General features: G+C 44.0%; 1 protein-coding gene across 2 annotated transcripts in view; it reads right to left on the bottom strand.

Moving 5' to 3' along the window:
* Window positions 1-2,553: 2,553 nt before the first annotated feature.
* HPCAL1 (hippocalcin like 1) overlaps window positions 2,554-23,737 on the bottom strand; it is a 64,064-nt gene continuing 42,880 nt past the window's right edge. For both annotated transcript variants that reach the window (XM_069011587.1, XM_069011588.1), the window contains 3 exons: window positions 8,353-8,755; window positions 7,228-7,333; window positions 2,554-4,043 (listed from right to left, as the gene is read on the bottom strand). In XM_069011587.1, coding sequence (XP_068867688.1) covers window positions 3,946-4,043; window positions 7,228-7,333; window positions 8,353-8,730 — 582 coding nt within the window. In that variant the 5' untranslated portion in view covers window positions 8,731-8,755 and the 3' untranslated portion in view covers window positions 2,554-3,945. The remainder of the gene's footprint in view (window positions 4,044-7,227; window positions 7,334-8,352; window positions 8,756-23,737) is intronic.

Genomic DNA, 23,737 nt, shown 5'->3' with positions numbered 1-23,737 from the left:
GCTCAAAATGCCAGTCTGCCCACTGGACCATTAAAGTCAACGGCTGTTCCTAACCTTTAAATATGAATAGAGGGTGCCCTGCATAATGGATCGAGGACTATCCATGGAGACCATCTGCCCCGTGCTTGCAGAAATGCTCACGTTGTTCTTCACAAGAGTTTATTACTCAGAGGCCAATGCTAAAAATACATTGCCAAAGGCCTGTTTTAAAAACAAATGGCCAATTCAAACTTGGCAAGGGAGACACAAAAGACTGAACCCAAGCACCTCCATCACCCACACTGGAGTTAGGCTGCAACCAGACAGGTTTTAACTTAATCTGAAAGGCAGTGACATAATTTTGAGTTAGTTTAACAAGACCTGCAATTCATACAGAAAAGCCTGAATTTATGTAGCAATTAGCCAGAGCTTTCAGAGCATTAGATATCTCCATGGCAAGAAAATAATCACATAGGTTATTAAAGTGAGGTAAAAATGGACACAGTGGTGAGATTTTTTTGTGTTAAATTACTTTTGCTAAGTTAGACTCCATTTTTGACTAAAAATACAATTCACAAAAACACTTAAGTCACTTAATGAGTTGAAATTTTCTATTAATTACTTGGACTTCATTTCCCAAGTGATTGACCCCTCTACACCAGAGTCCCTCTATGAAAGACATTCCTAGGAGCCCAACAAGCAGTAAAGATCTCTTAGCTTTTCATTGATTACTGCACTGGTTTTGAACTCTGCCTGTATCAATATTCAAATGACATTCTGGAGAAGGAGCCTGGAAATTGCTCTCCCCTCTGAGTCCTCATTATCAGTAAGGAAAGCAGAGACATCCTTCAAGCCAAGATGATCAAAGTTACCCAGTGACTGTGGATGCACAACCTCAGCCTCTGAAGCAGGTCTGATTTTAAGAGAGCTGCTTGGCAGCAGCAGATAAAACCCTTTCCAGTACTTAGCTGGCCTTTTAATTAAAAGATTCCTCATATCAGAAGCCACCTTTAAAAAGCTCAGCCTGGTTGGGCTTCAGAGCATCTCTCATTTTTCCCGGAACGCCATGCATGACCACCTTTCCTGGGCATTTCCTTCACTTCTTCCTGAAAGGCAAGCTGAGAGCATCTTACTCACATAATTTGTGCCAGTCCCAGTCTGAAATAATATCATCCTGCCCTGAAGAGAAGAAACCTCCTAAAAGCTATGAAAACAGTGAGGAATAACAAAAAAAAAAAACCCAACCCAAATCTGGGATTGGAAAGTTTAAAGAGGCAAAGGGAAAGATGGAAGAAATTGGGTCCGATGAAGCAGGACACAATCCCGGTGTCTGCACAGGGCTGTGCAGGGGCTTGTCAGACCATGGCAGGCAGCAAACTGCATCATGGATACCCTGGCCCATTTCAGAGAAAAAATTGTAACATCAAAGAAAGGGGAACTTTCTGTCCTCTAAAATTCAGATTCTTTCACTTTCTTTCTGCAAAAACAAGGTCAAAATAAGCTTCTGTAAGGAGATTTTTTTCCCCCCCAAATGAGAAGACTTTGGGCTTTGTTAATCAGCTACTTAAACATGCTATTCTCTACAGACAGCAGTGGAAACCAGACATGAGATGCCAGGAAAAGGCAGTAGTATTTCCACTTAGAGGAGCAAATGAATGATGACAGAAGAAGTGCAGCATTTATGAATACTACAGCAAAAGAGTTTTTACATCTTTGGTACCCAGGATATCATGCAATGCTTGACTGGAAATATGCCTGACTCATTTAAGATTGCACAAACAAGATTCAAATGTTGTGGTCCACCTCAGAGGTACCATCCCGGGACAAGGTCAGACACATTTTTTCACACTCTCCTGAATACAGAAATGATAAAGCCCATGGTGGCCAATTCACATCTGAACAGCTGCTTTTGGACCCAGCCCATGCAAGAACAGTTGCTAGCGTAACAACATCTGCAGCATCTCTAACACCACAGCATCTTCTGGCAGACAGACTGACAGCATGAACACAAACAGGCTGGATACAGGCTATCAGCAACCGTGGAATTACATTTTTTTCAATAGCTGGGGTTTATTGCTGGGCTCGCCCTGAGAAAGCAGGCAAGCTTCTGATTAATATCCCTCTCAGGGTTGCCTCATCAGCAGGGTGTTTTGGTTGAAAGGACTGTTGGTTTAATTGCTCAAATTTTAATTTCCAGGGGAAAAAAAAGAACACACTCTTTTGCTTGGAAGCACTGACACAAGTTTGTTTAGTCAAACCAAGTCCAACTAAATGTATTTCCACTTGGATATTGCAACCATTCCTGTCTCTTAATATTTTAATCATGTAACCACTACTAGAACATTCTACACAGCAAAAATCCCTTCATTACATGCTCAGCATTAACCTCAGGCCAAATAATTTGTTGATACTTCATTTTGCAGAGAGGGCAGGCTTATGCAGCTACTTGCAGACCTGATCAAAGTGCTTCCCGTGCTACCAGTGTCAAACATTAGTCCAACAGCAAGTACCTGGTACCTGACAGGAGTTTTATTTTGTAAAGCTGTGGTCACAGTAGCCCAGCCAACAGGGTCAGCAGCTTTTCCTTCATTGCCTTGAACTGCTCCACATCCAGCAGAAACTGAGCTGTCTTTACCCTGGATTCAGCTGGGATGGAGCTGGATCCCACAGGCACTAACACCACAGCATTAACCCAGCCACAACAGCCGGTTCCCAAAATCCCTACATACTTACAAGGCAACATGTCTTGGACAAGACTGGGAGACGCTGGGCAGAGAGCCATCCATGCCCTTCCCCAAATACCTGACACTAGGAACTTGGTGCATGGTTTAGACCAAGACAGGCAGTGACAAGAAAAGTAGTCTTTTATTTCAATTAATATTTCTTGGCATTAGGCAGATATTAAATAACACTGGAATGCACAAGACTATTAACATATCGACAGCAAAAGGGAGGAGGTGTAGCCAAGTCGAGAACAGCAGTGCCAGTCACGTCACCTCGGGGCACTCAAAAGCCATTTAACGCAGCAACCACCATAAAGTAGGACTCCACTGAGAAATACAAAATGAGGATGAACTCCTTTCAGGTCTTTTGTTAATACAGTAATGCTGGAATGACTGACAGTAAAAATGAACAAATATTTCCATTCAGGAATTAAACAGAGTGAAATATCCACAAACTGCTAGTCATGCATTTTTTTTGGAACAGCAATTTGCTAATGCATAAATATCACAAAAAAACAATCTCCAAGATTTGAATAAATCACAGACAACTAGAAGAAGCAAAGCTTGAATTCTATTTTATGCCTTAAATAGATGACCTAAATATTTAAAATTTTACTTCACCATATATATATAATTTATATATATATTAAAAGAAAGTAAAGACCATTAGATAAGTGCAAGCAATTTTCCTCAAAAAGAAAATTGGAACCATGCCCAGGAAAGCTGCTTTTTTTTTTTTTTCCTTTTTTCTTTTTCTTGTTTTTTTTTTTTTTTAAACTTTCTGCTCCATTCAGTCCACTTTTTTTTCCTTTTTTTTTTTTCAACATAGTAATTTCTGAAGCAAAATAAATTATCTACCATCTGCTATTTTGGGTAAAAGTCCTACCTAGCATCTTCTCGGGAACTATGGGAACATCACCTTTCTTATGGACTAAGTGAAGTGGTATCTCACCAGCCACTGAACTCTCTCGTAGCTGCATGTAAACATACCTTTCGATTAATGTTTAAAATGTGCAGAGTGAATCGTAACATTACGGGGAAGCAGAAACGGAGCTGCCGCAGGAGAACTGCACTGGTGTCAGTGGGGGGAGCGAGGGCTGGTTCGCTCGGACACACACACACACACAATCTGGCAACGGGATCTTATCCGCAAAGTGTGGAGGGATGGTTGAGAAGGCATCCGTTTGCGAGCAAAGCTTGAAGGACACAAGCCGAGATTCTCTGAGCACACTGTCCACTTTCATCAGAATTGACTCGCGCTACTGGGGTCGCACTGTAACAACCGCACGATGGAGGGATCGCTCTTGGCACCTTTGATGAACTCTTCCAGCGACAGCTTACCTGATGGGGAGGAAAACCAAAATGGAAGCAATTTTTTAAAGTCAGTTGTTGCTGCCACTATTGCAGTAGCAAAGAACCCCTCCTCACAGAGGCAACATAACATCTATTTAATCTATCGCAAAGGCATCGAGGGGAATTTAGTGCAATGCACAGCAGCTAAATCCTACTCAAGCCTTTAAGCCCAAATGCATTTTTCTTCTGCAAAACAATCCAGCATAATAATTGCTATTTCTTTATTTAAAAAGATAGTCCCAAATCGAAAAACAACTGTTCTGGTATCATTTGGCAGCTCTTTGCTCAGAACCAGACTATACAAATGACATGACACATGAACACAATTACAGTACCTGAACACGTATGCTTTGAAATGATGCTTGTATTACTACAACATTTTAAACCTAAATATTCCAAATATCCCTACTTTGTCCTCTTGTTTCTTGTGACACATAGGGCTGAGCAGTGATGGCTTCTCTGGCACCTACAAGGTTGGATGGGGGTCTGAGCAACCTGATCTAGTTCAACATCGCCCTGCTCATTGCAGGGGTGTTGGGCTAGATGACCTTTGACGGGCCCTTCCAACCCTAACTATTCCATGATTCCATGACTCTGCAAGTCAGTTGCTGTGCCCTGCTGGGTGTACAGGAACAGGACGGGTTTTGTTTTCTCTTTTCTTTTTTCAAGAAAAGTCAGCCCTGGGGGGGCTTGCCATCTACTGCTATGTGTTGCTCCTGGGCACTTCTGGTTTATACATCTTCAGTTTAGGCCAGAGGAACCAACTTGCACGGACCCTGTAACAGTCTGAGGGTCTGAAAAGTGACCTCTGGAGGAGCAACCACCCCAGTGTCCCCTGCCTCCAACAGTCCCGTGGAATGGCATGGCACAGCGTGGTACAGCAAGGAGGAAATACTACATCTGGTCTTTCAGACCTCATCCTCGGGTCACCCAGCCCCCTGGCAGATTTTTCCCAAGCTCAGGACCACTCCCCTGCACAAATACCATCAGGAGCCCATGAGCAGCCTCTGCCTTGCCTGCTAGCACCAATAGCCTCCAGCTCCAGCACTCTGAACCATGGCAGAAATAGGACATGGCAATATTAGTGAAAAATGAAACAGTTTTCCCTATGAAGAGGAGGACACAGGCATTTGCTGTATCCCTGACATCATGTCTAGTGATCTCCCATTTAGCTTGTGCATTCAGCACAACTTACCCTACCCTCACACAACACCCCAGGGCCATCCTTACCCACCCCAAACTGCCATGCTTAAGACAGGACCCACATCTTGCACTTGGGAGGTGCCTGCTGCCACTTTTGGCCACATGCATCCAAAGAGAGAGAGGCACCAGCTCACTGTGCCAGTTTTCACCAGCCCCAGGATGCTACCAGCTTGTTGTGGGGACAGAAGAGGAATGACCCTAGTGGCCAGCACCCAAAACAGGTTGAACACGGAGGAACTCCTTTCCCAAGTAAGCAAGAGGGTGAGAGGAAATGGCCTCAAGTTGCACCAAGGAAGGTTTAGATTGGATATTAGGAAAAATTTCTTTACCAAAAGGGTTCTCAAGTATTGGAACAGACTGCCCAGGGCATTTAAAAGACATGTAGATGTGGCACTTAGGGACATGGTTTAGTGGTGGGTTTGGCCATTTTGGGTTAACAATTTGACTTGATGATCTTAGAGGTCTTTTCCAACCCAAAAGATTCTATGATTCCATGAATGAGCAAGCCTTCCTCTTGTAGAAATTACAGGAGCTCAAAAACCTGTGGCACACTAATTTCTGCCTTTTGAGCTAATGTTCCCAAACCAAGAGTTTTTAACAAAAAAGAGATCTCCTAACTATCAGGATATTTACTAGTTTGTCCCTTTCCTTGCATTATTTAAAAGCAAAGCCCAAATCAAAATCTATCTGCAATGCTCAACAGTCAGATAGGGAAGAAAATTTTTCTAGCCACCAGACACACATGTGCAAATGTTATTCCTTGGCACTGCATGTCTTGCAGGGCTGGTATTTTACTGGGAATAGGATGATTTTATTTCAGCAACAAAGTGCAACAGATGGAGGATGTATAGATATATAGCAGATTTTGTGTCCACTACTCTGTTATGCATCTGCACACACTGCTACTTTCCGCAGACCAAAAATATTTTAATATGTTATTTCAGGGCCCTCCACATGTCAAGCCAGGGGATGAAGTGCTAGTTTGGATGAAGTCAAAGGTAAAATACTTGAGGACTTCAGCAAGGCCAGGAATTTGCCCTGGGGACTGCAGCAACAGACACCAAGATGCAGCCATAAAAGTCTCTTAAATAGAAATCTTTCTGAACATAAGATAGCATTTTTTAGGTCTCCATATCTCAGTGCTAGAACCAAATCTTTGCTCTCACGGAGCATATCATTAGGACACAGCTCCTGATTTTGATGTGAGCAGTTGCCACCTCAGCCGCTGACAGGGTAATTCCCAGGGAAAACTCCACCTCAACTGGGAATAGAGGAAACATGTCATCAGGCTGATGAGCAGAGGAAATTGATCATTTTTTGCCAGTATTTTTCAAGCCCAAGGAAATGAGCCAGCACAGGTGGAGGGGTTGTGACAAGTACACTGTCAGTAATTTATCAAGGAGCTCCACAACCTGTCTTGGGAGCTGCTACATCCCCCTGACACTCATAGTGCAACAGAGGTGTGTGAACATATACATATGTATGCATGCCATAAACATGCAGAGAAAATAAGTATTATGGACCCATGGGAATTTTTGTTTTCACGTGCCCAACCACATTCAGGAGCCGTGTTACTGATGACAAGCCCAGGAGTGCAACTCTATCAAGGGCAATGGGAGCAAAACCTTGTGCCAAGTTTGTGCTATGCCCAGAGAAAATAACCCAAAGACAATGGACTAGGGAATTTCAGAGGAGCCTTTGCAGAAGGGGATTCACCCATAAAATGTTAGGGAAGGACTGGTCCCCTCCCAGCCCCCCAGCAGGAAAAGTCACCCTGTGCTCATTGCTCAGTTATTCACCCTATTTGCCATGGACCAAAGATGCTCAACGAGGTCAGGCAGAGACCAAAGGCACCAGTGGGGACATCCCTGCCCTCTCTCCCCTCTCCCCAAATTCTGCCATCTACCAAGGCTGGGCTAGGAAACCTCTGTTTCTAGAGCCTAGGGAGGGGTGCCAGTGGCAATCCTACCGTCATTGTTTGTGTCCATCTGTCTGAAGATCTTGTCTGTTCGCTTCTCAGGAGTGGATTCATCCTCTGGCATTTTCATTACTGATGAAACCATTTTGTAAATTGCCTGAGTATTAAAAAAAAAGTTAAAAGAAAAGAGATATTAAGAAAAACACAACCCAAATGATAAAGCATGGGACAGAGAAAAAGAATTTAAGCCTTTAGCAATAAAAAAAGGCAGCTGACCCTGGTAGGCAGCTGCAGAACGTTATAAACCAAAATGAATGGGAATTTCTGACTGCAGCTTTTTATTCTCCTTTCTTGTATTCATTCATACTTCAAAAGAAGCGCTGGGTCAGTTTAACTGAAAGTCAGGGTCTAGATTAATGTATGAGCAGGATTGGGCTAAAATACAAGAGGCAATGGTGTGCAACCCTCTCTTCTGCAGCTGGACTGAGCCAACACCATCCACCCAGTTACAGGTATGCATGTGGGGTGTTACATGGATTATGGTGAATATGAATATAGAGCAATAGATGTGGTTTTTCTTCATGGATGGGTAAGGAAATGCATTTTCAGATTTACAAGAACATGAATAATGATGAGATCTCTAAAGAGTGTCTGCAGTCCTACCCTTCCACCTAAGTTATCCCACCTCAGCCAGGAGGACCAAGTGTCAGGGCACTGGCTGTTGCATGACTCCCTTACACTGCACAGGACACACATCTCAGCTGCACAGTGTGTCCTCTGCCTTCAGGAGACAGACACACTACAGCCTTTCCTCCAGAGTTCACATTGACTCAGATTTGAAGATTAAAAGCACTAATTTTGAGATTAATCAGGTCAGTAGAATTGGCATTTAGGGTTTTTTGATCCCATGAACATCACACTAAGAAACCCCCGGGGAGAGCTGCAGAATTTTGGCTGCAGGCCAGCTGCACAAGTGCCTTGTTCATGTCTCAGGCCCTTTCCTCATCTGCGTCTTGTAGGTCCCACCATCTGTCTCTTTGGGTACAATGGGCTCAGGAACCTGCCTGGGGCAGGAGTGAGCCAGCTCAGCAGATCCCTCATCTCCAGCTCCAGCTGTCTCACGGTGAAGCGGTTACAGCAACACAAATAAGATGTCCAATAGAGATAATGCCTCACCTGCACTATTTCTAGCATTTCCCCACGGCTGATGTACCCATTGCCATCCAGGTCATACATACTGAACGCCCACTTCAGCTTCTGTTCCAGCTTGCCCCGGGAGGTGACGCTCAGGGCAATGATGAATTCCCTAAAGTCAATTGTCCCGTCGCCGTTAGTGTCAAAGGTGCGGAAGACGTGCTCCGCAAACTTCGACGCGTCGCCATAGGGAAAAAAATTTGCATATATTTTTTTAAACTCTTCAACAGTCAAATGGCCCGTGGGGCAATCTTTTAGGAAGCCCTTGTACCACTCCTGCAACTCGTGGTCTGTGAACTCAGTGTTCTCACGCAGGTCCTGGAGCACCTCGGGGCGCAGCTTGCTGTTCTGCTTCCCCATCCTCTTCTGGGTCCGGGTTCAGCAGCTGCAAAGCAAGAGAAAATCTGCCTGAGCTCCAGCCCCACAGGGCAGAGAGGGGCTGGGGAGAGGTAGAACCCTGTGAGAAACACAGACCCCCTGGAAAAAGGGGAAAAGAGGAGAAAAAGGATGCTATAAATCACCAGGAAAAACCTCATTTAATTTGGCTTCCTTTCCTCTCCTCTAGGCTCTCCCAGTGACTAATATGCTGTGGAAGGGAGGGTAGTTTGGGAGGAACTATTTGGGAAATATTAATTTTTATTATTAATCCTTTTTATACGGGAAATAATAAAGATCTGTATTTTATTTCTCTGCTACAACCCCACCCCTCCATCACATGGCTTGCGATGCCCAGCTCTGGATTCCTCCACAAGCTGATCTGCTGCGATGACTGAGCGGGAGCAGGCAGGGACAGCAGCAGACAGCAGCAGCAAAGAAAAATTCATCTATTCAAAAGTGAAAGTAAATGCAGCTGAACAAGAAGCAGGAAGGGCAGGTGGCTCCGTGCCAGTCACATTTGCATTGTCCAGATGTTCTTTGAAACTCTTTGGCTTACACAGCTTCTCCTCCCTCCCTGTATCCCTTGCCCCACAGCAGTGGGGGCTTGCCCCTGTGTGGTGGGGCTTGGCTGGTGCTCCTTGTGGCACCTGAGGGTCACAGAAGGGTGCAGCAAGGGTAAGCTCAGCACAGCCCATGCTCAACAGCGGCACCCCAAAAGACTTCTCCCTCTTTGTCCCAACTGTGGAGGCAGCATGAGCAGATGGATCACTGCAACAGCAGCACCAGCACAAGGTGCTTTCCAGCCTTCCCAGACAATCAGAGAGCAGGGCTTTCTAAAGAAAAATGTTTAGCAAAACAACTCTTTTCAGGTTTACTGGGGTTTATGCTTTTATAGAAGCTTATTCAGTAGGTTCAATATTCTGCCACAAGGGCGAAAATGCATTTAAATTCAGGATTTCATCAGGATGTCAGGAGAAGACTGGGTCTGTCCTCTCCCTTGACAATACCCACGTTGTGCCACACAAGGTGAGACTGCCCAGCAACAGGAGAGCTGCTTCAGCAAAATGAAAGATGGTCAGTCTGCACTTAAGCAACAACAGGAAAAAACCAAAACCTTGGTAATTTCTGGCTTTTATCCCTTGCAGTCTTTCATGGCTACCCAGCAATATCAAACTGTGCTGCCAAGCTAGAGGCTGAGCTGCTTGTCCTTCCCCAAATTCAAGAAGTTTATTCACAAGTGTGCACAAAGTCACATCCAAACCTCTGTGACTGGCTTGCATAAATGATATTACTCTGCACAGACTGTTGTGCCTGTTGGGTTCACTCAGAAGACAGGTTAGTAACAGGCCAGCACTGCAGACTACCTGGAAACTGAAAGAGCTGAGCAGCAAAGCATGCAGAGACCAGGAAAAATGGGCTAAGCACTTCCCAGAGAATAAAAATTCCAGGCATGCATAAAAACCCCAAAAAATTTAAAATGCTAAAGGTCAGCAAAAAATAAGTTGCTCTACAGCAGAATGTAAGCTTGTTTTATTTGTATTCCACTTAGTCTGTGCACTGCCTCAGCAATGTAAAAAATCCACATCCTGCTCTGTGGCTTAATGCTCAGAGACAAAACCCAGCCAGCTGCTCGTTAGTTCAGTGCATCGGGCTTAACGGAAAACTCTGCTATCATTAGCACTTCTGTTTGCAAGAAAAGCTGCCAATATTTCAACTCCAAAGCTTTACTTTTGTCCATTATACTGCAGAGCTTTCTCGACATACATGACATACCTCTGCTTGCCCCCAACACGCAGGGATGCTACAGCTCCTGGTCCCTGCCAGCATCACCCCTAGGAGAACATCAGGCTGCCCTCCAGTTAAAACACTAACTGAGCTACTGCCACAGCCTTTCCATCTTTGAATCTTCTCTGCTCCAGATAGTCATCCATACAGTGCCAAGGGTGGAAAACACAATATTCTACTCTGCTGAAGTCAATTTGCAGAAAAGAGCAGCTTGGAGCAAATAATGGATCAGATGTGGTCCTTCTTTTTAAAGAGCAGAAATCGTAACAGTATGTTCCTGTCCTTGGGTGAGGAGGTGTCTTCAGTTTCCACTGAACTCCTTCAGTGAACCCCTTCACTCCATGATTCCCAGGTGCTTTGTAAGAACTAGTGTCTGGGTCGAAAAGCAGTCCCTGCCTCACCAACCACTGCCACAGAATTCCCTGAGAGAGGGACAGGAGGAACAGTAGAGCCCACTTAATGCAGGAGCTGGGCTTTAAGCAGAAATTACCTCAGCTTTACTGACACGCAGGGTTAAGGACTGCAGAACTTTCAACTGGTAGTTAAAAGGGGTTTGAGAAGGTTTAATGTAATTTCTCCCTGTTCCTGTAATACCTTTATTATTTCTGTTCCCTTAAAAGTAGAGACCCCTAGACAACAGAGAGATAAGGTGATAATTCCACTTAGTACATTTCACTGCTTCTCCTAGTGGTAGATTCATCCTGTTTGAAGAGATGCTCATTAAATATCAGCTTCAAAAGCTTTATACTCAAGCAATCTTTGCATTCAAAAGATTACCGGCTATTTCAACCCTTCCTCCTCTTCCACCTCGTGTTGTAGCAGAAAATGTGCAATGCTCTGAACACAACCTTTTTTTGCATATGAGCTTTTGGAAAGGCTTCATAACGTGTTCAGCCCAAATGCAATCCTCCAGTTGTAACCAATTTGATGTGAATAATTAAATAACCAACATTAACATTAATTTATTAAAGCCCATCTAAAAAAAACAGCTTTGATGTAAATTGTCTTGCAGGTAGCTCCTTCAAAATGAAATGCCTAAATATCTCATTAATCATGACAGCAACCCCTGCTGCTGGCATCCAACTGACATTTCATTCGATTGCTATAAAATGCTTTCATCAAATCACTTTCCAGAGGCTCAGCAGCTGATTTAGCCACAAGACCACTCAGAGGATGGCTGCTAATGGAAATCACAGGGAGCAGGGCTGGGATGGTCTGGTCAGTCCTGTGATTAGGGCTGTGCTTAGTTGTTTTGTTTTTTTTTTTTAACCAGCTAAGTCACTTGTTGCAGTGGGTGTAGAAGGCAAGACAGGAGAGACATCCTTGCACCCAACGTTGCCCTGGGCAGTTAGCAGAGACCTAACTCCAACACAGTGTGCCTTTCCCTCATTTTCCATCACACCAGGGTGAAATCCAAGGAAGCAATGCCACGTACACCGCAGCAAGGTCTGTCCCTGCTTACCTGGATGAGCAAAAGCCCTCAGAGCATCTGGCGCTATCACAGCAGTAAGAAAAACAATCACAGGAATGCCCTTGAGGTGATCAGATAAGGAAAAGCTTGGTAGTCTAAATGCAGAGCCGAGGACTTTGCAAGTCAATCACTGCTCATGAAAGAGATGCTCAGCCATGTAAGGCTTAAACAGCAGAAAATGCAGATGCACTTTTGTTCCAGTTTCACACAAAAATTTTTGTTAAAATTATGTGGTGCTGCTGCCTGCCTTTAATTCTAGCCAGGCTCAAAACTGAGCTGCCAGAGAACTCCCACCTGAAAGTAACCTCTGTCCTTCTAGGCTTACAAAAAATCAGCAATAATCTCATGGCAAAAGCCTAGCAATGAGCAAAAAGGTCTTTTACGGAGGCCAAGACACACACTGGTGTCCTGGTTTCAGCTGGGGCAGTGTTCATTTTCTTCCTAGTAGCTGGCACAGTGCTGTGCTTTGGATTTAATGGGAATAATGTTGATAACACACTGAAGTTTAAGCTGTTGCTGAGCAGTGCTCACCCCAAGTCAAAGACTTTTCAGCTTCCCATGCTCTACCAGTGAGGAGGTGCACAAGACATTTGGAGGGAGCACAGCCAGGCCAGGTGACCTGAACTGAACAAAGAGATACTCCATACTATCAGAATATAAACTGGGGGGGGATTGTCTGGGGAGGGGGCTGATCACCACTCAGGGATGCGCTGGGCTCTGGTCAGCAGGTGGTGAGCAATTGTACTGTGCTTCCCTTGTTTCTCTTGGGCGTTATATCTCTCTCGCTTTTTATTATCTCTCTTTTCATTACAATTATTAGTATCATTATTACAATAAAATTCTATTTTATTTCAGTTATTAAACTGTTCTTATCTCAACCCACGGATTTCACCTTTTTTTCCCCCCAGTTCTCCTCCTCATCCCACTGGCAGCTGGGGTTAAACCACAACTCGGGGTCATGCATCACTGGGGTGAGTAACTAGCGAAGTCTGAAACAGCTAAAGTAGCAATTCCGTGTTTTTACCAACAGATGGACTGGCCGTCAGCATCCACGCACTGAAGTATTTGAAATGCTCGTAACAAAGCTCAGTGCATCCCACTTTCATAAGAACTCTCTGTCAACCACCGGTTACAGAAGCATGCTGTGATCATGTAACCCAGAGAGCCAGAGACCAAACCAGCTTTTTACTGCAAAGCCTGTGAAAGCAAAACCGCCTTGAAATGAGCTCATGATGGGATCCTCTTAGTGAATCAGTCATGGCTGCAAAAGGAGGAATAACTCCTTAGAGATGTATTTCCTTGTGCAAACCCCCTTGGATACTAATTTAATGCTAATAAAAAGAGGAAAATTGATGAAATGCCTGTCTATAGGACAGAGGTGCTCTCCAGCTGAGAAAGACAGTGCACAGAGAAACAGAATGAATACTCTTCATATTATCTGAGCTATCTGCTTTGAGGGGGGGGAGGGAGGAGTGTAGCACCATTTCTCTTGCAGTGCTCACTTATATAGCAGAATAAGTGTGTCGAATCTGTTAAAGTCATGGAGCTGTAGCACAGTGCCTCCAGGACGGCAGGAGCCCAAAGAAAATGAACAGCCTAAGCCAGGCAGCAAACACTGGTCTGGGCTGGTCTGAAATGCAAGAACCGTTTCAACAGGGGTAGAAGATTTTTGTAATAAATGAGCTCTGTCACTGAGGCTCTATTTATAAAATTCTGATCCTTGTATTAAAAAAACCAAACAAAAACCCGTCAAGAAACAACAACAACCAACCAACCAACCAAAACCCCACAAAAAACTCCCCACAGGTAGTCCAAATGCAAGGCTCAGCCACCAAAGATCTGTTTGCCACAGTTCAGGAACACACCCTCGAGAATACATTTCATGCACCGGTAGCACCAGCTCACACCAACTCAGCCAACACAGATGTGTTTAAGAAGCCTCCGGCTCCCGAAGGCCAAGCTGCAAGAGGGAGATGAGTTCCCAGACACCCCAGCTAGTGACAAGTGTTTAGGTAAAAAATGATCACGTAGCAACAGGCTGCAAAACAGGATTATAACAACATCCTCTGGACCATGCACTGCCGAGGGCTGGTCAGTGCTTCTCCTCTGAGCTGGGGGGGAAAATGCGCAGTTACATGGGCTGGGACAGATAATGAACTCCAGAGTGAAGAGCAGATTTTGTTACATGTTTTAATGTCAGTATCCTAAGCAACGAATGTTGCAACAGAGAAGGCACAGGATATACAAATACGTTGCTATAGATATCTGGTCCTGCCTGGTAAACTCATGTGAACTTCTTTCCTGCCCTGCGGCAAAAGCTGACACCCACATACCAGCCACTGCAGCACCTGTCTCATTTTCCCAGGCTGCAGACACAGGGCCAAAAGTAACACCTTTAGACAAAGTCTCAGTTGCAAAAAGGAGGATCTTCACCTCTTGAAAAGCTACTAATAGAAGCAGCGAAATAAAAAAAAAAAAAAAACATTAATCAATAATGCCTTGAAAAATTCAAACCCAGCAGGGTTTGAGATGCGAAAGGCTGGTGTCAAGAGGGGCTGAAGTTGCTTCTGCTGCTGCCTTCAGGGAAACAGAAGGAGAAACAAAACCTGCCAAGTGAAGAAAAGACCACTCTAAATAAATAAATGGTCTTTCTAAATTTTTTACTTTCAGTGACTATCTATGCTTTTATTTATATAAGAAACATTGCTTATTTGCAACTTACTTTCAAGTTCAATCCTTTCCAGAAGTTTATTAAAAATAGTGGGTGAAGGGGAAGGACCACCCTGCATACCACCCACATTTCAGTTTCAGAAAACTTAGTAACAACTCACATATGCCCACTGAATGTCCTTCTGGAAGGTGGAGTGAATTGGTAAAGAGACCTTGAGCCACCTTACTGTGGAAGTTTATCCATAAACACATACCCAGGAACTGTGTGGTCTTGAAAACCTGATTCCATGTCTGGGATGACAATCCATTCTGAATAACCACCTACCCCCCACCTTGCCAAAGAAAGATATGATTACAAAGACCCAAACCCTGCAAATGACTGTGTGAGATTAATATTTCTAGGCTGGCATGTTCATTTCATGGAGTCAGCTGCAAAGGCTGAAACATAAGAAATTCCCTTACAGGTGTCTGGATTGCCCCCATCTATTGAAGTCACTTTATTCAGGATTATATTCCCGATTTACAGGGAAAAATTAGTCACTGACATAGAGCATCAGTACATTAACCTGAGAACCATTTTACGTTCAGATCATAAGAGTGTGGTGAAGAGGCATTTGCAGATCACAGTGGCAGGATCTTTCCAGGTGCTGGAATCACAGCAAGGAGCCATGGGGTGCTGACACCTGCTGCAGCCATTGCTACCTGCAGTGCCCACCAACACTGACCCCCACCAGCAGAGGAAAGTTTGCCATGGATGTCATGGTTACAAACTACTGAAAAGAAGCACAAACTACCCCCAAATATTCATGAATTGCTGCTAATGAGTAAGAAATGAGACCCATGTTGGGACCAGAAGAGTGGCAGATCCTTGGGGAGCTCTCCATGATGTTCTCCAGCTCAGGGAGGAGAGTTCATTACTGTAAAGGGCATATATTCCCAATGCAGTAAGAAAAGCACAGAAATATTTCAAGTAAATTAGGAAATTGGGTTAATTTGGGTGGGAGCAGTTTAGGCAGTAATGCAGCTTGTGATTGCAGACAGGAAAAGAAAATCATGAGTGGATTTTCCTCATCTCCTCCCTTTGTCCTTTTTTTTTAAACAAAACCAAGGGAGAAGCAGCCAGTCCGATTTTTTCAGATGCTGTGCAAAGTTGGTAAGGCTTAAAAAAATTACAGTTTGTTTACACAATATTGCAGATCAAGGAAATCCTGTCTTCACAAAGTCTTAGCACACAAGGTCTTTTTCTGAGACAGTTCGGTTGCATGAGGAAAAACCCACGTCATGTTCACTGAATATACTACTGTGATACATAATTTTTAATAAAACTCAGTGAGTGCTGGCCTGGAGGATAGGGGAAGGTGCCTGATGGGAACTGGGAAATCAGAGAGAACATTTTTAGAAAAAGAGAAGAAAAGTGATGAAAATTAGCACAAGGCACTGTATTTTTAATATAATTAAAACCACAGAAGTAGCACAGTTGGGCGGTTTTGTCATTAGATTTTACAAGTTTCCTAGGATGCCTTTATTTAACTGATGAAGGTAAATCACAGAAAAATTCTCTACAGAATAATCACAGCCCTGAGAGAAAGGAACCCAGATTAAATTTCAGAAGAATTAGTCAAACTCTGGCAGTAACAAGAGCCAGCCAATGGCACCTGAGCAAATTCCGCAGCATCAGAGACACTCCTGTGGAGAAGATGGAGAGTTTGGGGACAATGCCACCAGCTAACCAGACAACAACAGATGATAACCAGCCCTCAGGCATGGTCTGCAAGACCATCCTCACTGCTAATGATGCCTAAATAAAAAACAAAGAAAAGATCTGACATCCTTCCATTCCCCAGCTGCAGGTACTGCACTGAGATAACAGCTTAGAGGAATTATGGGGATTTCAGGGTAGCTAATTTGAAACAGAGCAGGGAAGAGAGATGGTTTTGCTTTCAAAGAGTGAAAATAAACCTTTTTATTTAATTAAAAAAGCATTCTTTAGCAGGCGCATCCTTAGTGAAAAGATGCTCCAAAATGTGGCTTTGGAGATATGCCAACCAGCTACCTTTAACAAAAATTCAACATTAGCTAAAAGTACTAAGATACACTGCAGGGAAAAAAACCAATCACCAAAAGAGAAAGATTCTTTGTCACCAACATGTTCAACCTCCAAATATATAGCTATTGCTAACAATTTCTACTACTAATACATGAGGGGGTTTTGTTCCGAAAATATTAAATCTAATATAAATGCATCCATTTATTTTATTAACCTAGATTTCTAAAGTATCTTTTTTAAAAAAAATTATTATCACTTCAAAATAGCACGAAAGCCACTAGTTAAATTCCTCATAAAAATACACTCCACTAAACCAAAATTTTTCTTGAAACAGGTCTATTTTCCCTTCAGTGGTAAACACTAATACAGTAATCAAATTGTTTCACACCTTTATTTTCCTGTTTGTTGAATGAAAAAAACCACTGAAGTTTCAAATCTAATAGCAAACCTAGAGTTTAACTTTTCTGGACTTTTTCCTTACAAAGATGTAAATTAAAAACTGAGACTGAAATAAGTACATGAGAACAGCATCCCACCCATAAGGAAGGAACCCTGTTCTGCTGGATGTAGCAATTCAAGGAGCAGAAGACCAAATTTTCTGCTGGTAGGAATCAACCCAAGCTCTACAATAGCTAAGGATATTACTCAGGTTCATGCATGTGAGTGTACCAATCTCACAGGGTTTTTAAAAAATTCCTTTTTTAGAATCAAGGAGCCAAAATTGCAGTGACTACTAGCTTGTGCAGGAAATCCATGGCCCCAGGACACACCATGGACAAAAGCATCACACCAGGAACATGACGCAAGGCTTGTGTTCAGGTTATTATCAGGGCAGCCTTCATGCCTTGAGAACACAATGGCAAGCACCTTGTGTTGGATTACAGCAACATTTATGCTGGGATGTGGACACCCAGCTATCCTGCAATGTCTTGCTGTCCTCCCTGGGTGGCAAGGACTGCCTGTGGCAAGGCACACCCGGGCTGGTGGCTTCCCACAGGCAACCACCTGCAAGGGCAGTTGTGGGCTTTTGCCCAAGGCAGTGACTTGATGGTGTGAACTCCAGACAAACTGATCACAGGGATGAGCAGAGCATTGGTGTTCCTGTTAGGTGGATCCTGAATGCAGAGGGCCATTTTGACCAGCAGGGATATGACAGACCATTTCTCTGGCTGTGCATGATGCTCAGTGATACAGTAATACCTTCTCTCACCTCAGCTTCCATCATTAAAAATGGGAGAATTATCTCAAGAAAACAGCAGAAGAAGCCATATGATTTTATGACTAGTTCCTCTAAAATCCATACAAAAATGGGCACCACCCCTTCATTGAGTTGCCAGAGACAGCACAGGCTGGACTCTCCCAGCAGTCAAGACCAAGAGGAAGCTGGTGCAGCAGCACAGGCAGGACACCTCCACTCCCAGCCCACACATTTAGTGGCTGCAACTTCCATTAATCCTGAACACTCAAGAGTTTGATTTGCTCTTAAGTGCATTCACTATAAATTATGCAGAAGAACAATATGACACTCTGTCTCCAAGAAAGGGAGTGTTCCATATCAGAGGAGAAAGAAGAGACAATGGTATTTTTAAGGGCACCAAGAACAGCCCTATGAAAATCCTTTCTCTCCTGGCATTTCTGTGTAGGATTAAACACTTCAATGCAAATCATCTTGGAAGCAAACCATGCAATCTGCACTCAAGACATCACTTTTCTCATTAACCTCCACCACAGGGCTCCATCCCCAGCAATACCTACACCAAATGTGCTTTTCTGAGCGCCGCGGGTGAGGGCTGCGTGGAGCTGAGCCTCTGTTAGCAGGCTGGGTAAGAAGCAAATGGAAAATCAAATCACGCTGAATTTTATATCTAAGTGATGCCAGTAGTCGCCAAATGGGTGCATTTTCCTCCCTAACTGGGTATAGTAACAGGAAGGAGATGTGATGATTTTGAAGCAGGAAGCATCCCAACAGGCGTGGGATGAGGACAGCTGACCACCTGAGACCACATACGGGGCACATCCTGTCCCACCGCCTTGGTGCCGCATCGGTGAAGGTCTCGATTGCAAAAACAGGAAATGTGCCTTCTCTCAACAGTGATGTTGAAGATGGACATTCATGTTCACATGAGGAGAAGGGGATGGGGGAGAAAACCTACTCCTGATACCCCCTTTAAAATCACTCTCTCAGATGGACGGGTGTTCATGAACTTCATTTCAGCAAATGCAAAAAAGAGCACCTAATCTCTAAGGTTTTAATATATCAGGCCATAGACAGATAAGCTTTCCTGGCTATGGCCACACCAGGATACTGACCTCAGCCACTTTGTAACCTCTTAATTTGTCACTCTGGTCTCTGCAAAGACCCTAAACTACACCTGGTATCAACTACTAGTCTGCTCCACTTCTAAAAGGGCTAAAAAAATCCTACTAAACCAAATTCTGCATCTTTTGCAAACCAAGATCCACGCAACATCCACACCAGGCTGGCATTTTGGTTTTTTTTCCTTTTAATTTCCTTTCTCCAAGGATAACATTATCTAGTTTTCTGGAAACTTTCAGCAACTTTTCTGCAGGAGAAGAAGGTATCCTGTGCAAGAAACCGTGTCAACAAGATCTTTCCATAAATGCAACATTTGCGTAAGATCAACACAATAATTTATCATTTATTTTTCCTCTTGAAAGGAACAGGAAAAAAGTGTTTAAAGGCTGCGGCAGTGGTTAAAAGGAGAGCTCCGATGGTGGAGGATGGTGCAGGAATTGAAAGTTTCTGAAGTGATGCTTTCTCCTGGGGTGTGCACACATCATCTTTCAGCACACACCAGCAAGGCCGCTTCCCTTTGCCTTCAAGCCTGCTAACAGCTCTTTGTTGGCACTACATATGTTGAAAAGCGAAGGCCAGCAAATGTACCACCCTTAGGGTCAGAGGAGTCAGTTCCACAACTGATATAGATGTTTGGAGTCACACTGGCATTGAGGAAGAGGTTCCTGCCAGAGGAAGATGAAGTTTGATCTGTTCAGCTGAAGGCAGTCTGGACCATGGAAGAACCAGATAAATCCTCCAACTGGCACCTGCCCTGACTGAGCCTGTCATTCAGACTCTTCTTTCTTCCCCCTGCAAACACAGGCATGATCCTGCTGCTGGACTTCTCTGAAATAAACGCAGCATAACAGAAATAATCCCACATTTCCCCGCCCCTGCTCTGAAGTAGGCAGTAGTACCTTAAAAGCATTTTAGGCTCTCACATTTTTGTGGTTAACACTATTTTTTTAGTTTCTTGACCCTCTATTGCAGAGATTATGACTTGTCAGACCTATTTTGAGACCTCCTTTAAGTTTCACAACTAAAACTCAGTGGCAAGAATCAAACAGACTACCAAAGAAAGGTCGACCCTCGTATTTCCTCTGCAACACTGACATTTCCAACTGCAGGAGGGATGGTGGGGCAGGGTAGACAGATGGCCGTTTATACATCCCATAGCCCAGGACAGAGCTCTTCAGCATTTTGGTGCCAAAACTCTGTGTTTTGGAAGAGGAGAGGAGCTGCAGCTAAGGATGACCCCGCTGAACAATAGCACACAGCCCTGGCGTGCTGGGTTTTGGAGCGACTCCAAGCAGGGTGGGACTGTAAGAAAGTGGACAAAAGCTTTGGATAGAGATCTACAGGGAGGAAGCACTTCCTACTTCCTCCACAGAAAGGACCAGGCTTTAAATAAACCTACTCCTGAGCTCTGCTGAAGACCAAAAGGGTTGCTGCTGGAAGAAAGTCCTGTCTGGCTGGGACCCGGCTGAAGGCTGATGAGGCTCTCCCCCAGGGAATGCAGCCGCTCTGCTGCAGTTCCCAACGTGCTGGTGGGAAGGGGGGGAGGGCTGGGCTGCCCACAGTCTCATTGTGACTAGTATCATCTAGACAAAAAAGCCTGTAAAACCTCAAGACAGGGCTCTCAGCTCTCAGCCACCAAAGCTGCAGAGCCAGACTTGTCCCTCAAGTGCATCTTTTGATGAAAAAGGTAAATAAAAGCGTACATTCACACTTTGCAATACCATTTCAACATCATGCTATTTCTCAGACCCATTTACCTTCTAGCCCTTTCTTGTATGGCCTATAGGGCTGCAGCAGCACCTTTATTCTGATGGACAGAGACATTCAACCTGCTCCATCCCCCCCAGCTCTTTCCTACCCTCCCCACCTCTGCAGCCACATGGGATCTTCCCCCCTTGCCTCCTTCCTGCCTCTCACATGGTCCCACACTTAGACCATGAACATGGGATCCAGGGTTGGGCGATAGGTCGGGCAACAGTACTGATGAGCAAATGACTGGAAATGACAAAAAATCACCCCCCTCCTAACAAATACCAATGGAATATTTACTTTGCTTGGATGTAACAGAATCAGATCCTAAATACTGTAATACATACTTGTAAAGCATACCTTTCCTCTGTACAGTACCACATGAATTATCTTATCCATCCATTTTAGTGTACATATTCAGTTATAATAACCCTCATCTTCCCTGTTCTCCACCCTGAGCACTGGCCCACAGCAAGAAGCCTGTTTGTTGTTTTTCAACCTGTCCTTAGTCTGCTAGAGCACCCATTGCTTACAGCCCAAAAAAGACGACTTGTGCTGTGCCAAAATTGCTAAAATTTACATCTCAGATATTTTCAATGGTCTGGAAGACTTAATAACAGAAAATAAGGGAGAGAAGGAAGGAAACCACAGGTTTGGAAAATATCAGGCTTGACAGATTAAGAAGCAATGTGGAAAAAATATACTCCAACTTATATTCTCAAAACAAAAACAAAGCTATAGGCAGGTCAGAAAGAACTGAATTGTGCACACATTTCTGCTACAGTAAGAAATGGTATTGGTCTGAAATGGGATCAAATACGCAAACTTCACATTCCTGGAGGAAAAAATTATTTCATCAATGGCTTGGCACAAAGCAATTACCCACCAGTTTGGAACAGACATCTGTGATGTTGACCTGCCAAGACAGCCATTGAAACTGCACTTGGTCCAAATTTGGGAGAGAAGGTTATCAACTCCTGTCCTGCTTTACAAAGGAGTGAAAGAGTCAAAACTATTTCTTGTAGCAATTATCTGCCAGGCTCTGTCTTCACTGGACAGCAAACTACTCTCAATAAATGTGCTGTTCTTATAAAATTCCTGGATTTTCTCTACTAATTCATACCCCATGGCAATCTGGTGAGCACCCAGCTGAGGTGACTCTGTTGGGCTGAAATAAGGCAAGGTGCAGTAAGAAGCAGCCCATGCCAACACCAAATTTGCAGTCAAGAGTGAGAGGGGCAAACCTGCTCAAGTGCCAGCCCTGAAGGAGTGGCATATCCACCACTGGCATGCACTGAAGCAAAGATGCTGAATGCCACTGTTCCTGCAAATTCAACATGGCAATTATAGTTTATTTCTCTACTTCTTGTTTCCAAGCTATTCTAATGTCCTGTTAGCTTTTGTTACTCAGCTTTGTCCTAATGGCTTCTGTACAGAGCTATGTCAGAGTGAATGTATCTTAATATACTTGTACTTTAATGCAGTCAATACTCATTATTTTCAACATTCCTGAAGATGGGCTGCTCCTTTAGGTAAAACTATGTTCAGGCCCTGATATGGCAGATGTAGCATCACTCACTGACTTTCTTCCTGAGCTTTATCCCAAAAGCCAGACAGGCTTTGCTCCCACCACCCTAGTCAAGACCTCATTCCTCTACTGGCTCAAAATCATCTTCCAACTTGAGCTCAAATGTATTCAGTGCTGGTGACCACATCTGCTCTGGTCCCAACACCCTCTTCTCTAGAACTTCCCCTCTGCTACACACACGGATAGAAGGCCATCAGTCCCGCATCAGCCTTGGCTTCCCTGGCTTAACTGACCAGGTTCTTCTTGCCTCCTCTCAGACACACAGTGTCCTTTCCCTGTGTCACAGAAATCCTCCCCTGCACTTAGTGCAGTGACAGCCTCCTGACCTCGGCACCGCACGCACCATCTCAACACCAAGTTTCCTTATCTGCACTGGGAACTCATCCAAGAAGGGGATTTGCCTTTTGACCTTAGTGCCTTGGGTCAATCTGTGTTCAGCTCTGCCTGGGCTCTCCTCCACGCTTCCAGTGAGCAGCTTCTCTCCTGTTCAGGGACAGACTTTCCCTGTGTTTCACACCTTTTCTGTGCCTGCCATCCTCAGGCATACCCTGCTCTCTCAGAATGACATCCCCATCTTCCATGCTGATGGCAAATGGCAGTGTCACAGCACCAGATACATCACCTGTGCTTCCCCAAATGTGGAGCTTCAAAACCCATCCACTGAGAAGGTCTAATGGATGAGATGTAAAACTCAGAGGAAAAAATAATGTCAAGAATAAGTGATCCGGCACATTACTGGAACATCTCCATGCATAAAATCTAGTACTACAAGTCATACAAGGATTTTTCCAGTTTCTTCTCCAGCTCTCAGTGTCAGGTGAATGAGGAGGACCATTTCTACCACTCATCCAGTGCGTGAACAGGGAATAATAACCTATCTGTTTTATAAACAAAACAGTAGGGTTGTACAAAGCCAACAACCAACCAAATGTTACCACACCCTCAGCTAGGGGAGACCACAATCACTCTCTATTTGCTATTCAGTAGGATATGTCTACTACACACGCGTATTTCTATTTTACTCAAAATAAAGTTGAGGTTTTTTCCTCATAAAGGGTGAGATTCAGATCTGGCACGTCAGAGGAACAGCTGAAACAAACAAAAAGGCCATCAGGCAGTTTGCTCTGAAAATACAGTAAAAAAATCCCCTTTACTAAGCAGTAAAAAAGGTGACTGAAAATACCCCTGAATGCTACAAGCGGGCTGCAGCCCACTTGGAGTGTGAGGAGCCTTGGGATCCACTGAAGGGGCAGTGGAAGCAGTTCAGCAAACGTTCATGCACACTTGGTGCCTGTAGTCAAAGAGAGATTTGCTGCTGAGAAAAGCACTTTTTTCCCTTTTTAAAGAAATTTTACATCAAAA

The sequence above is a fragment of the Aphelocoma coerulescens genome, chromosome 3 (assembly GCF_041296385.1).
Source record: "Aphelocoma coerulescens isolate FSJ_1873_10779 chromosome 3, UR_Acoe_1.0, whole genome shotgun sequence".
Taxonomy (NCBI): Eukaryota; Metazoa; Chordata; class Aves; order Passeriformes; family Corvidae; genus Aphelocoma; species Aphelocoma coerulescens.
The sequence above is the reverse complement of the archived record's forward strand: the minus strand, read 5'-3'. Positions and strand labels throughout refer to the sequence as shown.